Source organism: Engraulis encrasicolus, chromosome 16, assembly GCF_034702125.1.
Source record: "Engraulis encrasicolus isolate BLACKSEA-1 chromosome 16, IST_EnEncr_1.0, whole genome shotgun sequence".
NCBI classification, from domain to species: Eukaryota; Metazoa; Chordata; class Actinopteri; order Clupeiformes; family Engraulidae; genus Engraulis; species Engraulis encrasicolus.
The window spans coordinates 294,682-311,921 of NC_085872.1; the positions used below are offsets into that span (position 1 = coordinate 294,682).

Here is a 17,240-nt window from a genome sequence, read left to right on the forward strand (position 1 = left end):
ACACGGTATAAATACTGGTTAGTCAGCCATTTCAGGGTCTCCGCGGATCCTTAAAGAGTCTTAAAAAGTCTTACTTTTAATATTTGTTTTTTAAGGTCTTATAAAGCCTTATATTTTGCCAATTTTTGGAAGTGTGGTATTATATTTACGTGGGAGGTCTTATATTTCATCTGGGTAGCTTGAGTGTAAGAAAAAAGTCTATTTTTTGACGCTATAAACCTTATTTAACCGGCATACGTCCCTTATCAAGATGCGGAAAAGTAGATGAAACTGATCTGTGTTGAGCGCAGCCCGCTGGCCTCACAACGGGGGGCAGCTGCAGAGACCTGTGGGCGCAGCGTCTAGCCTACTAATAGAAACAGTCGAAAAAGTGGTCGAAAAAATATGAACGTGAATCAAGATGGGTAGATAGATGCAAGTTCAGTGTAATGTGGCTTGAGGATAAGAAATAAAACAGTTAGCTATCCAAAGCAACGTCGGAATATCATATGAAGCTTGATGTTAACGGTGTAACGTTGTCGGGAGGACGCATAGTCATTAAGGGTAAGTTTTAAATGTTGTCTATCGTAAGCATGTTAGCCATGCCCTCGCGTTTGGGTAAAAGCGTTTGCTAAATGTAAAGGGTTCATTTCATAAAGTCCATTATTATGACCGTATTCCACAATAATTGTTCCTTCATACAATAGCCTACATTTTCAAAATCGCCTCTAGATACGTGACAGGCTATTTGATGCCTCTGTCAAATGCGAAATGATCTCGTTAACATGACAGCATGAGGAAGTGAGCGCGAGGCAATACGAAATCGGATGAGTAACAGAGGTTGTAGGCCTACGAAGCATGATCTGGCGAGGTGCGTAGTGTCCAAATCGGTAACCAGATGGGTAACGGTAAACGCGCTAAATGCTTGTTATGGACATGCTGGAAATTGCTTCCAAGTTGTGCGCTGTTTATTGCTCCCATCTAGAGAACAACAAACTACAGACAGGCTAAGCTCAAAGTAGAACACTTGCTTCTGCTACCCGTCTCTGATAAAGCGAGCTGGAGGAGGAGAAACGGCAGAGTAGTCGTACATTTAACAAAACGCGTGGGACCCTCAATTAAATGCCAGTTGTCAATTAACTGACCATGTGCATGCATAGTGTCTGTTAGGCCTACAGATCAGTTACACCTTGCTACTGCTGACACTGTGTTTAGCCTAGGCTACACTATAAAAGCACAGTAGTCATATAATATTGTTTATTATATATAATTATGTACTAGGCCTACATTTCATTATAGCAATGTAAACTAATAACATTAGCAATATAGCAATGCCTCACCCCGAGCGGTAGTCTTATATTTTATCATCAGAGGTCTTATATTTGTCTAAAAAAGTCTTATATTTGGTGATCCAAAATGTGCAGAAACCCTGCATTTGTAGGCGGAGTTGGGTGGAAAGCGGGAAGTCAGTGCATATACATGTACAATTCCAAAACCCCAGGGCCGGCTGAGAACGGAAAGTGGCCGAAATATTACATTTCACGGCCATGCCCCACCGGGACAAGTCCCCGATCTCCCGATGGCCACTCCGCGCCTGGACCTACTTGCAGAGTGATCTCTGAAATGACCAAACTCGTTGCCATTGGCACCGTACATTATTTGGGCGCAGCCGGTGTTCTGTCGAGATGTGTTGCCTCGTCGAGATGAGCGACCGGTCGCCCTATTCGATAGTGGTGTTCTATCAATTTGCGATGCCTCATCTAAATGAGCGACCTTGATTTTCCGCGGAAGGCGTTTCAATCGGTCCACGTAGGACTGTTTAATAACCATTACTTTGTTTATTTCACGGACAGGGGTGTGCAATCGCTCGTGCCGAGTTTAATAAGAACGTGCGGCAGCTGACCACCAAAAAACTGTGAGCCTCTCGTTTGAGCAAGTTAAGAAACGTGCCATATGAAAGAGACTGAGTTGAGTTTGCGCAAATACTGGAGAAAGTGTTTGGGATCAGGGCCTGGCTACGGGTTGTTTAATGCAGTCATTTGCTGTTTGGTTTCAATGCGATGTGGGCTCGCAAGGCAATTTGCCACATGAAATCATGTGCTATGGGGATAAACAAGCGCGGTTTAGATATTCCCAGATAGCGTATTGGCTTTGTTTTGGCAGATGTCTGTCTTTTAATGACCGGAATCATATTTTCATAACATCCCCAGCAGTGCATTTCTTATTACCATGTTCAGGCATTTTACAATGCAGTCAATTCAAATTCTTGAGTGAAAAGGGTGAAGGGAGCATTTTGCCAGCTCAATCAGAGGTGGCGATTTTTTCCATTTTGCAACGAGAACTCCTCCTCTAGCCTACATAAATAGTCTTTTCTGATCGATGTTACAATGTTCGAGGCTGAGTGTGTGAGCGATTACGGTTAGGCAACAAAGTAGCAAATGTTCGAGGCCACGCTATTTCGCAGATTTTCCAATGATCTGCTGGATGATCCACGCTATCTCAATTACAGTAACGCGAGTAAAGTAGTTACTTTCCACCTCTGCCGTTTTCCCCCCAGGGGATATATCGTAACTTTCAGTCCATAACAGTCGGTGGACAGGCTATAGGCTAACTGGACTATGGATGACTGGTGGTAACCTCAGGAGGACATAGGCTACAGTTTGAGTCACTAAAGTTGACAGTCTCAGGGGTTCCTGTCGTAACTTGCGGTCTCACAATTCGATGGGCAATCACCCGAGAAAACCACCGCGAGGGTGTGCGCATGCGTGCGCATGCTCAGTAGCGAAGAGAATCACATCTCGACGGGTCGCTCATATAGACAGGACACCGGCACTATCAAAAATGATCACCCGGTGAGCAGGCGGAACGTCTCCTGATTGACTGATCACGTGTCCATTATTCCCGGAGAACAGGACACCTATGATGTCATGTGGGCGTGCCTCCTCTAGCTTAGGCCTAGACGTGCATAGAATGCTGACCACAGACATCATATAGGAAGACTAGATGCGTCGTCCGCGTTCCCGTCATGCAAGTCGAACGTCCGCGCATGGCGGCCATGTTAAAGCAGCCTTCTGGCTCAACCAGTTGCAGTGAGTTTTGGGTGTTGTATACTCTTCAGATGGCCATAATTCCCTCAAATTTATATCGATTTTCGAAAGGGTTGTTTTTTTATACAGTATAAAAAAATCCAAACGAAAGTATATGTTGATACTGCATAGTGATGAATATTCACAATATTATTATATTATATTACATTATATTATTATGTGCATAGGTCTAAAATCATGTATAATATAGTTCAGTAGGCTTATTCATGTAATTATATAGATCCCATAAACAAATGCACAACGTAATCTTTTATATTTTCAGTAAAATAACAAATAAACGTTCACTTGTAGTATATGCTTTGATTTCGACAGCTCCACCTTGTGTTCAAAATGAGTCGTGACGCTAAAGCCATCCAGATAGAATGAACTTGTTGCGCTGTACATCTCTCTTCCAGTACGTCATCTCTGTCGTCTTAAATTTAGTGCAATGAATATATCCATGCCGTCAACGTAATGCACAGCAATGGTTAAAATGTGTATTTGCTGTAGGTCTATCTAAATGTTTGGACAATAGGCTAAGTGGGATGCATCTCTTGGGCGTTTTACCCCAGCCTACACTTAAGTTTTAAGGAGCCCTACCATTTATATACACGTGTCAATATTTCAGCGAAGCAACAGTAGGCCTATACATTTTTAAGTATCTCGACGTTTCAATTCTTCAGTTTACTTCAGGTGTAACGTTGGTCTGTGGAGAGTTTAGGCTGCGCTAATATGGCCGACCTGTGCGGACGTGCTTGAAATACGCGATGACGTATCTAGTCTTCCTATATGATGTCTGTGATGCTGACGGTATCTTAATTTAAATTATATATACCCTCTGCATTCCTAAGTTATTAGGCGCGTCTCCGTCATACATGCGTGCAAGTTTGGTCGCTGGATTTTGTTGCAGTTGGCTTGCCAGTTGGCTCAGGTCGGCTGCCGCTTTTCCGTAGCCTTTTAAGACTGGCTATTTAAAATACATATGCTAGACTTTCATTCACATAGTTTCAAACGGGAGATTAGCAGGACAACGTACAGCAAGGCTTAAGCCAACACCTCGGTTACACGTGCGTTCATTGCCCTGCCAGACACACATTATCTCCCCTCACTGAGTTTTTATAGTAAACACAACAGGAATGAAATGTCTTTGCACCTTCTGAGGTTTGGGTTATCAGTGTGATTGCTGGTAATGAGAATCTGGTGCAGTTGGGGTAGAATACAGGAAGAGCACATCTTTGCATCTCTGAATCTTCAGTTGGAAATCTTCAGTTGTGTGTTTATGCCTGATTCAAAAATCAGCCAATCCCAATCAAGAGACCGTAGTGTTAGATGGCCGTATATTAAGTTTTGATGACGTTCATGGCCGAGACAGAGTAGGCCTATGTGTTTGCTTGACTCGAAAGGACTTTTTGTGACCGTCAGAAGTGTCAAAGCAGCACTGACAACATCCTCAGTACCTAGATCCCTTTTAAGCCCATTGTTTACCTGTGTCTTGTATTGCACACTTTCCAGCCCGTGACATGTAAATGGATTAATGTTGAGGGCTAAAATGTCACATGAAATTAAATGATCTTCTCACATTGTACAAACCCCAACTCCATAGAAGTTGGGACACAAGGTAAATTGTGAATAATAACAAAATACTGCCATTTTCAAAACGTCTGATTCTTACATTAGATGGAGAACGGCACAAAGAAACTTATCAGCCATCGAAACTGACCTAAATTATTGTTTTGGGGGATATTCATGAATATGTAAAAACAACACATCTCAAAAGAGTTGGGACGGGGACAATAAAAGGCAGCAAATGTTGAGGAAGACTAAAAAACAAAAAAACAAAACAAAAGACAATACTTAACCGATGAGATGATTTTATATAAAAAAAACAGTGTTACTTCCTATCTTGGACATGATTTCACCAGCTTAAATGGTGGGTGTATTCCTTGTCATGTTTTGCCATGTTTTCCTTTCTGTAGTGCTTACAGTGTGACAGGTCTTGACCAAAAGCCCACCATTTTATCACCTGCTTGTCCTTATGATTGAGCCAAACTGTTAAGACATAGTAGAGAATGCAATTTGACCTTACTATGTGGCAGTAATCGAAGATCTCCCTTCAAAATATAATGCATGAGTGGCTTTTCATGCTGTTTAAAACCCATGTATACCATTCAGCACTGTATTTAACTCTACAGATGAGTGAGAACATCTTAACCAATGCACTACTGCACCCGCATGCCATCATGGAGGCAGACTTTTGAAGTTAGCACTAACACAAGTTGGATGAACCATTTTCACTGTAGCACAGGATGTGCAGTGCTCTATTATTGTCAGAAAGAATTGACTTCTACAACTTCTGCTGACTTCTGTAAGCAAAGGACAGTTTCCCATGTCTTCTGGGTCTATTTCAAATAAGCTCAGGTGCATAGGAGAATGTTACACCCCTGTATCAGTTGCACGCATGAAGCATTCTTAATATGGTCAATTTTCAATAGCTCTAATTCCTGGAGTGCTAGAGTGAGACTACAGCCAATATATATTTCATGATGTCATGAACCTATACAATGATTTTAATGACAAAAATATGTCTTATATACACTCAATCGTGGTAAACCAAAGGGAATTCAAAAATGTATGTAATAACTATGGTAATTATTCCCTTTGCATCTTTAATTCTGAGTGACTCAGCTTCTCTGTGATGATCTTATACCTGGACACCTATATTGTCCGTCAGTACAATTCATTTTGAAATGTTCTTTGTTGTTTTATCTAATTTGGATGTTTACTAAATTTCACTGATCCCCGTTTGTAACTCACATTCACCTTATGAAGATGCAGCAGCTGTTTGTCAGTACTCCTGTTGTACACAAGTTGATATGAACACAAACACAAACCTATTTTCACTGTTAAGTAAACATTGGTCTTACCTCGCCAAACTAACATTCAATTTATACACGATAGGCTGCTCAAAGAAAATAATTCACTCACTCTAAAATTTATTTATAGGCCTACCTACAGAAGCGCAAACCCATGACGTTTTAAAACTTAAAACATGCGATTTGATAATTTGGCATCTTACTTAGCAGGAAGGGATGGAAGTGTTGTATTTTCCCATTGAAAAAAGCCACGGATACTTCTAGATTAAAGCAGGCACGTGTGGTGAGGTCTGTGACAGGGGAGACAGGCTATCTGAAATGAATTCCATCCCTCCCTACACTCGCAAATTAATATTTTTTTCATGGTAATACTCCCACATAAAATTTCACAATATAATTGTGAAACGGGTACAGATCTATTCTGGTTGTTACTTTTTGTGTTAGACGAGAATTAGGTACATGCATACATTCAGAAGAATAGGTCCTTAGAATGAATAGACTTACAAGCGAAACAAAGAAACGGACACAAACAACGATACCTGACAAAGTATAGGTTTGCACATTTCCTCAGTCTTTAAGTTACCACAGACATAGCTGGAGCTTTACTGATTAGCAAAATATAATTTAACCCTTGTAAGGTGTTTGGGTCATTTTGACCCGTTTTCAGCATTTAGCTTGAGAAAAACAGTGTCAGTCATTATTCTTTCACACTGAGATTCACTGGCTTTGGAGGAACAAGAATCTGGAGAAAAAAAAAATCTAGTGACCCCCCATTTTGACCGGTATCACATTGGGGGGGGGTGGGGGGTGTGTAGTATACAGTGAGTCCAATAACTATTTGATCCCTTGCTGATTTTGTTGGTTTGCCTTCTAAAAAAGACCCGATCAGTCAATAAATGTAATGATAATATGTATTCTAATATGGAGAGATAGAATATCAAAAAGGAAATCCAGAAAATAACTGTACAGAATATATATCCATTCATGTTTCAACTCCTACCTCTCTGGACGCACCTTCAGTGTGTCATGGCAAGGGAAACTGTCTACGACTCACACCCTCTCCACAGGTGTACCCCAAGGATCAGTGCTGGGACCCCTTCTGTTTGCAATATACACCTCCTCCCTGGGACGTGTCATTCAAACACATGGGTTCTCCTACCACTGCTATGCTGATGACACCCAGATGTACCTGTCGTTCCGTCCAGATGACACCACGGTTTCGGAACGCATCTCTGCCTGCCTCACCGATTTGTCAACATGGATGAAGGACCACCACCTACAGCTGAACCTGGCCAAGACAGAGCTCCTGGTGATCCCAGCTAAAGAGTCGCTCAGTCACAACATCAACCTCAAGATAGGCTCCACCATCGTGACCCCAAACAAAGTCGCCAAAAACCTTGGCGTCATGATTGATGATGAGCTGTCATGCTCCAACTACATCAACTCAGTCACCCGGACCTGTCGATTCCAGATGTCCAACGTACGGAATATCAGACCTGTGCTGACACAATATTCTACACAACGACTGGTGCAGGCCACTGTCCTGTCCCGCGTTGACTACTGCAACTCACTCATGACAGGCCTACCTGCTTGTGCGCTAAAACCTCTGCAGATGATCCAGAATGCGGCGGCACGGTTGATATTCAATCAACCCAAAAGGACCCATGTTACTCCTCTATTTATTGAGTTGCACTGGTTACCGATCGCCGCCCGGATCAAGCACAAGGCATTGACCCTTGCCTACAAAACCATCACAGGAACGGCCCCAGCTTATCTGAAGGACCTACTAACGCCCTATGTTACTGGAAGAGAACTGCGCTCATCCAGCACAAGCCGTCTGGCTCTGCCATCCAGTCGCTCTAGGTACTCCCAGTCAAGATTGTTCTCCGTTGTGGTACCTAAGTGGTGGAACGGTCTCCCAAAGGCAGCAAGACTAAGCACATCTCTTGCAGCCTTCAAGAAACAACTGAAGACCTTCCTCTTTCGAGAGAATCTACTAGACTAATGCTTGAACTGGCCTTGCCCCAGGGCAGACTCCTGACATGATGTTTAGTTTAGTTTAGTTTGTGTGTGTGTACTCGTTATTTACTCTTTAATTAAAAAAAAAAAAAACTAACCCCTCTGCAACTGCACTTGTTGTTCTGTATATCTCCTGTGCACATTGTATTTGCTTGTGATGTTGGCTTGAATATGTCCTCTTTTGAAAGTCGCTTTGGTTATAAAGCGTCTGCCAAATGCAATGTAATGTAATGTAATGTAATATATTAATGTATTTCTATTTCTTTGAGCAAAATAAGTATTTGATCCCCTGCCAACTGATAACAGTTCCAGTCCCAGAGGCCAGATAGGCACTTCCTATCAACTTGTCATCTGAATTAAAGACATCTGTACATACTAAGATGCACAAAAGACACATTGAATCAGCAGAATCAGTCCATAGTATGAGTGAATCATTAAGAACCCAACCTTACCAACATGGTAAAGACCAAAGAGCCGTCAAAGGATATCAGGGACCTGAACAAAGAGGAAATGGGCTGCAAAGCCACAAGAAGAGACTGGGTATTAAGGACCCAACTGTTGATGTATTCTTCCAAAATGTAAGGAATACAAAATTACCATCCATCAGCCTGTGTGGGGTTCTATGCAAGATTTTACTTTTTATGAGGATTCGATAATCATGAGAACAGAAAGAAAGCACCCTAGACATGTACGGGATGAACTAGGCAATGATATCGAAGCTTCTAGGACCAAAATCACTGAGAAAACTATTGGTAGCACTTAATGCCACAGATAATTGAAATCCTGTAGTGCACACATGGTAACCATGCTTCAGAAGGAACCTGTGCAGTCCCACCTGAGGTTTGCCATCGACCATCAGACTAGTTTAGGGTGATGATAAGGAGGTGCTGTGGTTAGATGAAACCAAAATCAAGCTGTTTGGCATTAACACAATTGAATGTGTTTTGAGAAAGCGAACTGCTGCCAATGATCCCAAGAACACCCTCCTCACCATCGTGCATGGAAGTGGTATCATTATGGTTTGAGGGTGTTTGTCTGGCCAAGGCACAGGACAACTTCACATTGTCAACGAATGGATGGAGGGAGACATGTAACGTACAATCCTGAGTGCCAACATCCTTCCCTCCACCACTAGACTGAAGGTGGGCCATTTTTGGATCTCCCAACATGACAATAATACGCAACATACAGTCAAAGCAATGAAGAAGTGGCTCAAGAAGAAGCATATTAAAGTCATGAAGTGGCCTAGACAGTCTCCAAACATTAACCCTTTAGTAATTCTATGGAGGGAACTGAACCTAACATTTGCCAAGCTACAGCCACAAACTATTAATGTTTTAGAGATCTGCAAAGAAAAGTGTGCAAAAAATCCTTTCTAATGTATGCACAATCATCGCCATCAACTAAAAGAAGCATCTGACCTCTGTGCTAGACAACTAGGGCTTTGCCACAAAGTAATTTGTCTTCTTTGGCTATAGGGGTCAAATACTTATTTGCCTAAATTAAATACAAATCAATTAAAATATATAAAATAAGTTATTTTCTGGAATTTCTTTTTGATATTCTGTCTCTCCATGTTAGAATACATATCATTAAATGTATAGATTAATCATGTCTTTATTAGTGGGCAAACTGGCAAAATCAGCAAGGGCTCAAATACTTATTGGGCTCAATGTACATCAATATTTTCTGAACTCTCTGATACAAGTCATCACATGTTGAGTAGATAAGGCAGAGGGTGAAGCATGTGGGAACAGGAGTGCATATATTGTTAGGTCCTTCAGTTGTGCATCAATGTTTCAACCTTGCGCGATCTTCACTTATCTTTCTCTCTGTGATATCTCCCACTCAAGAACATAAATAAACAGAAATTTACAGGCAGGGTGAGGGGAACATGAGGGTGAATATGAGATATGATTTTTTTCCTTTTTTCATTATTTTTCTATATGCCCGGGTCAAATTGACACGAAAACCTTCTATGTAACCAAAACACGAACACCTTACAAGGGTTAAATAATGACAACATATGAATTAAAACACTCACAGCTGTTGCTTACGTTCAAGTAGTACATTGACAGAGATGTCTTAAACTGCCCCACAAGAAAAGAATGTCTACCGTTCAGTGTATCTTAGCCTAAAGTTTGTTTGATATGGTATCAAATACTGTTCTAGGTAGTGTGGGTAGTTAAGGTGTAGACATTTAAATATTATCTGAAACCAGTGAAACTTCTGACTTTGGATGATAAAATACCTAATGAGAGAAATGAGATAAAGTCACTACACCGCATTCCACATTATTACGCAAAAGACATTTTTTGCCGTTTTCCCAAATAATCAATAGAAATGACGTCATAATTTTCAAGTCATCAGCCATTAGAGTACAATTAAAAAGGTTTTGAATAAACCTTCTGATGATAACGGTATTTTTTTAAATAATTAAAAACTTTAAATGCCCAAAATGCTCTGTAATATGTAATTTAGAAGGTACCAAATTCCAACTGTTTTGATGTAAATGGGAAAAAAAGAAAGAAATTTGGATTACAACACTACAAAACTATTTTGCGTAATAATTTGAAGTTTTTTATTATTTTAAAAAATACCGTTATCATTGGAAGGTTCATTCAAAAACGTTTTAATTGCACTCTAATGGCTGATGACTTGACAATTATGATGACTGTCATTTCTATTGATTATTTGGGGAAACAGCGAAAAATGTCATTTGCGAAATAATGTGGAATGCGGTGCATTTTTTTGATTGAGGTGATTTTTACTTGATAATTTTCGTTGGTAGTTTTGTGTATTTTCAGTTTGCTTATTTTGCATTGCCCACATGCACATTTATTTCCGTAGTAGGCCTAAAAATAAAAGCCACATATTTGACACTTGTTGCCGTCCTTCATCTTCCATCCGCAAAGCGTGCTGAAGAGCGTGCCACATTGGGTAACTAATTAATTGGTTCACAGATTCATGACTCATACAATGGGTGTTCACCGATCTGTTCTGTCGAGATATGTGCGCATGCTCAGTAGCGAAGAGAATCATGTATGGTGTGGGATGTGTAAAAACACAAACATTTAACACTCTGCAAAATATTTATTAATTAACACTTCAACACAAGCAAATCTACAATATAGTCAATATAATCTGTGTAGACACACATTTGATTAAACATTTTATTTTATGATACCTATTGCTAACTAAAATAAAATAAAAGAAGCATTGGAACACAAAACAGTGATTTAGAACAGAAAAATAGATTTTGTTAATGCATGTGTTTATCTATAATGTAAATAATGTAATGTAAAGAATATCAACCTTTAATATTTATAATTGTCTACAGTAATTGAAATATCAACGAAAATATAATCATGTTTCGAAGTCCAGTACCGCCTATTACACAAAATGAATTAAACCCAATTTCTCTATATCTAGTTTTACATTGAACAACACAATTAGGACCATGCCATGCAGAGTATGATAACATTCCTCAGTGTGGTTCTTCATACAGATCTGGCTTGGCAAACCATGTCAAAGACCATGTTTTTTATCAAATTAAATTAAAATACGTATTTAGTAAGCCACCTATGTAAAAAGAAAATAACTGTCAATGTCCATATTGTCAAATATTGCTTCTCCATAAGCACAATGTAAAATTGTAGGCACAAACTTATATACTTTCCATTGGAATAGTGGCTCTGAAATGCTGAAATATTAAGTGACCCTGCTCAATACATTCTGTTCAGAACTGGTGCACAGAAATGTTAAAATGTTTAACATGTTTGAAAAATGTTCATGAACTTCCTTAGGATTTTAATGTGTTAAGTGTCCCAACCTGTGGTATATGTGGCAACATGTAGGTAGGCTCACACATATATGTTTTCCAGTAGTTTTTCATAGGACTTGACTTTGCAAGGCTTGGATTACTATACAGTAAATTGTAAGAAAAAAGTCGTTCAATACCCACTCAAACATACAACATAGACAGTGTGTTGTTGAAATAGACCTGTAGAGCATGAACGTTAAATTAAAATGGAGAAAGATAATTCGATTTACCCATGCTCTAATACACCAAATGGAATGATTTGCCTTTTGGAGAAAAAGTAAAGTCAAAAGTTATGGTTTGAAGTATATTTTACAGCAGTGTTCCCTGTTAAGACTACATGGGCTACTCTGGGTCCTCATTTATTAATTTGATCATATAATACAAAACAAAACTGAACTGAACTGACTCCTGTGTGGCAGATACTGCACTGACTATATTAGCTGCAACAATTCAATTCAATGATTCGCTTCTCTTTGTTATCCTAAAATCTACAATGCATTTATTCCACTAATTACTCCATAGTATTTGTGATATGCAAGCCTATGTGGTAATGAATATTATTTTTCTATTTCTGCGCAATGAAGATGTTTGACATACATCTCCACTTGACTGGCATGGTTCTACTATGTTGCAACTGTAGGCACTACCACTACTTCTTGGTTTGGGCAATTCCTCTTGGGACCTGTGTACTATTACACATTGTATGATGTTCTCAATATCCATGATAGTCACACCATATGGTCACATGGGTGGCATATCTGAAAATCTGTCAATGTTGGCCTCTGATTTTACCATAAAGGCAGATTCAACTTTATTTTATGCCACTGCATCAGTTTTTTAGTTTTTTTTTTGTTTTTTTTTCAAGGCTCAGGACTGACCAAGAGCGTGATGAATGTTGCCCTCTACCAGATGATGAACCTCTTCTACAGATGAATAATGTTCATTTGTTTTTTCCATCTATCCTTGTCATATTTGCAGCTAGGACTTCATCACTCCATTTAGATAGGTGTGTGGCAAATCTTCTGCACTTGAAGCTTGAACTTCTGTAAGGTTATTGTTGTTGTTGTTTGCATTTGGGTTAAAAAGTGATGACCTCTTTGGTCGGGAAAGAACATGTTCTCTCTCGGATCGGGCAGGAGATGCCACTCGTCTCCGTGGCAGCTGTGGGGACTTATTAACCTTATATTCAATAATTTCCTCCACCTCCACCCATTTCGGGTTCTTCCCAGCGGCACTATCTGGTTCTGTTACGTAGAGTGTTGGAACAGCTTTTCGGGGCAATAGACGTCTCTGTCTTGCCGGTTCAGGTGTGGAGGTTTCAGAGTGGTACATTCCCATAGCAGAGCCACGTGGAGACATGTGGCGCTTCAATCTAGTATTTTTAACCACAGTGGTGATGGTCTCCTCTCTGAGGGTAAAAAGAGAATAAACATATGGCATCATATGACACACAATAACAGCCAGTTGATTAGGTGTTTATAGGACCATATACAATAGAATAGTTGTAAACAGATGTGAACATGGGTGGTGAGTCATCACTGGTGACACCCACAAATGTAACAATCCAATGTTAATTATGTACTGTTAAAATTGAATAATCCTGTTAATGTACAAATTTATTTCCAATGTAATAATCACTGCCTCTGGGACTTTTGGTCATAGACCATGTTGAGAACAAGCTTGTAATATTACTCACTTCAATCTTTTACAAATGGCAGGCTGCCATCACAGGTATAATTCATTTCTTTTTGTTTAGTTTAAGACGGCTACTCCAAGACAAAGTAGCCTATGTGTAATTTCATGAAATGTAGGGTGCCCAAAGGCATTGGAAGAGATTCCATGACCAAGTATTTAGATCAGGTTCTAACCAAGAAACTTGCATTCCCAGCAGATATGGTCTTGCAAATTCACTGCCAACATCAGAGCTTCAGTGCAGAAACCAGCCCCAAATATAAAGAAAACATTGGGAGATTGGGCTAGCCAAAACTTAAGAAGGCTCCACAGTAATAGTAGATGTACACCAGAGACAACCAAAGCCAACCAAGTAGCCAAGGTTGTTGAAGAAAAAGTTTCGCCTTGAATTAGCTGTATTCACTCTGGACATGATATTGACATGTTTGACTTAAGCCGGGACAAATAAAGTACATGTGAATTTGGCCAAGCGACGCAAACTTCGCCATTCATTCATATGAAGCTTGGGCGTAGGTTGGTACGGGGACGGTTGTGACATGTCAGGACCAATATGGGAAAGACAAAATAGTCCCTATCATTTTATTTTAATTCCATAATTTTTTTAAATGAATTCCCCTGTTTTGCGATATCCTTAGTCCACTTTTAGTAGACCCCTTTTTGTTTTTAGAAGTTTCAGCAAGTATTCAGAGCAAGAACGTCAAGATTATCCATACCAACAGGCACGGACTGAACAGTCTAGCATTTGGGCACATGCCTGAAGGGCCGCGGCCCTTTAAATACCCATCGCGGCCCTTCCAATACTCGTTGCGGCCCCATAATCATACGTTCGGGAACTATGTATGCAAATATCACACTGCCTGCGTTCAAAGTTCTATTCAGATTGCATTCCACTAACACCGTTTCGCTATTTATACCACTGACACTGCCATACATTACACACGGACGGTGGCATCTTGATGGGTGGGTCTCATTATGTTTCATGTTGTATTTTTCCTGAATATATATTCCAATGATGTAAAAGTGTTCAAAATAAAATAAAAAATCTATACCTATTTATATTTTGCTCTTGTTTGAGACAACTGTAGTAAAGCATTGCTTTGTGGGATTTTTATTTTCATTTACGTTCGGTTCCCGCCAAAAGAAAAAGAACGTAAAAGATTCATCAACATTCTGAAGCTTGTTGTAGAGAAAAACTGACGGTAGATGTCGCGACGCGAATGGACAATTATAGCTATTAAGAAAAATGAATCAAGGTCCAGGAAGAGGAGGAATTAAATGAAATCTGAGAATGAAATTATCTGCTGCAACCACCTGCGCGGACACTGATGTTGCCGACATTGGCGAGGGCAAGGACGGATGGGATGAGCAAGAGGACACCGAGGAGGAGCAAAACAAACATCACAAGGCCATTCACACATGGAATAGCACGCAGAGCTCTCTCGCCCACACAAATATGGATATTAGAAGATGTGTTGCACCGCCCGACGCTACGAATGAGACCAGGTAGGGGCTGAAGGATTTCCATTAATAATCATTGTTTGTGTCCGCCGTGACACTTTTTTTAAAGGTCGGTTTCTGAAACTTCAGTGTTTAGGCCTACTATTTTATTAATAGTCACAATTTCTCTCTGTGTGGGGCGGGCCAACGAGTGCAGAGTGCGCTTGTTATAACGCACCGTTTTCGACATGTAGGATGCACCATGCACCTAGTTCTAGTAGGATCAGGATGCACCTTGTGTTTACCAATGTGTTTTCATGTGGTGCGCGGTCACCAAGTTGTTGCAACTTCCGCGAAGTGGTGTGTGTGTGTGTGTGTGTGTGTGTGTGTGTGTGTGTATCTATCTCTGTGTGTGCGTGAGGGGGGGGGGGGTACTGGGGGGTCTTGGGGCTGCGGGGCCGTGTTGTGGGTCAAAATGCCAGGGCCGTTTCTCTATCCCAGTCCGTCACTGCATACCACTGCTGAATTGGCTGCAGCAGCATGGCAGTAATTGCATTCTGATTGCGCGCTAGCTGAACGGCGCCCAGGTATGTTTTGTGCAGACAAAGATGAGCAGGCTACTTGTGAATTGTGAATATTATTACATTATTATTACATTTCCAAAATTACTTTTTTCACATTTCTACTGCTTGTAGTACAGTTCTATAATGCCACCAAAAAAGAAAGGATATCTGCACAAAGCTGCTCCACTGAGTAAGTTCTGGCCCTAACAGGTTGATATTATTTAACGCAAACCAATTGAAAATAGGTCCACTTTGTAATCATTCTGTTAGAGATAATTTAACAAACTAGACAATGGGCATGTGAAACTGCGTCACTGGGCTATATTATATTATATTATATTATATTATATTATATTATATTATATTATATTATATTATATTATAATGAGCACAGTACAGTAGGCTACAAAGGGAGGAAACAAGCATAGAGAAAAGGGGAGGGCAAAAGAATACTGTGTGAAGAGTACAGTACTAAGGTGAAGACATGTGCCTTCACATTTAGTCTTCCCCCCACACATTGTATATAGTTGACTGTATCCTCTATTGTAAATTCAATTTCAATAAAAGTGACTGCCAAATGTAATGTAATGTAAAGAAAGAATGAATGGATGGATGGATGGAACTTACATGATAATAGTTTTCTTTGGTGCTTTGGTCTCTTGTTCTGTCACTACAAGGGAAAAAATGACATATTAAATTACTAAGTATAATATTGGGGAATGTGAATATCCTAATTTCACCTAGCTTGGAGATAAAAAAATAGAAATTTTATATTGTTCTAAACTACCTTCAATTGTAATGGCTTGCTCTGCTCTGCGGTCACCAGCCATGGCTACAACTGGATGGCATAAGTCAGCGCCACATCTGGTGCTGCCAAGACGATTTGACAGCTACAAACAAACAATTACAATATTTGAAAGGCATTATGATTATTGAAATGAATTAATATTGATATTGATATATATTTTAAATTCAATGCATGCAGATTTGAAGAAGAGAAAGAAATACTAGCACTGAATACTATAAAACACAAGAAAAAGCTTTAATATAATGCCGTACCTCGCATTCATAGTGTCCCAGGTCCCTCTCACTAGGGTTCTTAATAATTAGCACAACAACACCACTGCGAGTCTCACTGTATGTCTGGTACTTTTCTTGATCAGTCAAGATCCTCCCATCTTTGAACCATCTGTAATGAGATATAGTACCAGCATTTTAGAATATTTTAATCACAGAATGTATATAACTGAATTACACATTACAACTGAATTAAAAGGTGTTAAACAAAGAACTGTGGTACATGACAGGAAAAATTCTGCACACTTAGATCCTCTTTGTGTTCTTTGATTAGTAACACTTAGCTAATTAAAGAACACAAAGAGGATCTAAGTGTACAGATTTTTTCTATTATGTATCACAGAATAGATAAAAAGTCTAAAAAGTTAATTAAAATTACCTGATTTTAGGATTTGGCGCACTTTGAACTGTGCATGTGAACTGAGAATCCTCACCAGCTATTAGTGCAGCATTCCGAATCTTTGTCACAAAGCGTGGTGGAACTACAAAGATAATGCAAATATGGACATAAGTATGGGGGCAATGTGAAGCACAGTGTGGCTGTGATATTGTATGGTGACAGTCACTGCTATACAGTGGGAGGAAAATGTTTGTACACCATTCAGAATGTCTTACATTTCAGTGTAAGTTGATCATAAAATATGGACTGAATCATGAGAAGGAACAAACCGTTTTTGCTTTAACTACTACC

General features: G+C 39.8%; 1 protein-coding gene across 13 annotated transcripts in view; it reads right to left on the minus strand.

Annotated features, from left to right (window-relative positions):
* Positions 1-11,030: 11,030 nt before the first annotated feature.
* obscnb (obscurin, cytoskeletal calmodulin and titin-interacting RhoGEF b) overlaps positions 11,031-17,240 on the minus strand; it is a 226,662-nt gene continuing 220,452 nt past the window's right edge. For all 13 annotated transcript variants that reach the window (XM_063218192.1, XM_063218188.1, XM_063218190.1 and 10 more), the window contains 5 exons: positions 16,929-17,031; positions 16,532-16,661; positions 16,260-16,362; positions 16,100-16,142; positions 11,031-13,188 (listed from right to left, as the gene is read on the minus strand). In XM_063218192.1, coding sequence (XP_063074262.1) covers positions 12,759-13,188; positions 16,100-16,142; positions 16,260-16,362; positions 16,532-16,661; positions 16,929-17,031 — 809 coding nt within the window. In that variant the 3' untranslated portion in view covers positions 11,031-12,758. The remainder of the gene's footprint in view (positions 13,189-16,099; positions 16,143-16,259; positions 16,363-16,531; positions 16,662-16,928; positions 17,032-17,240) is intronic.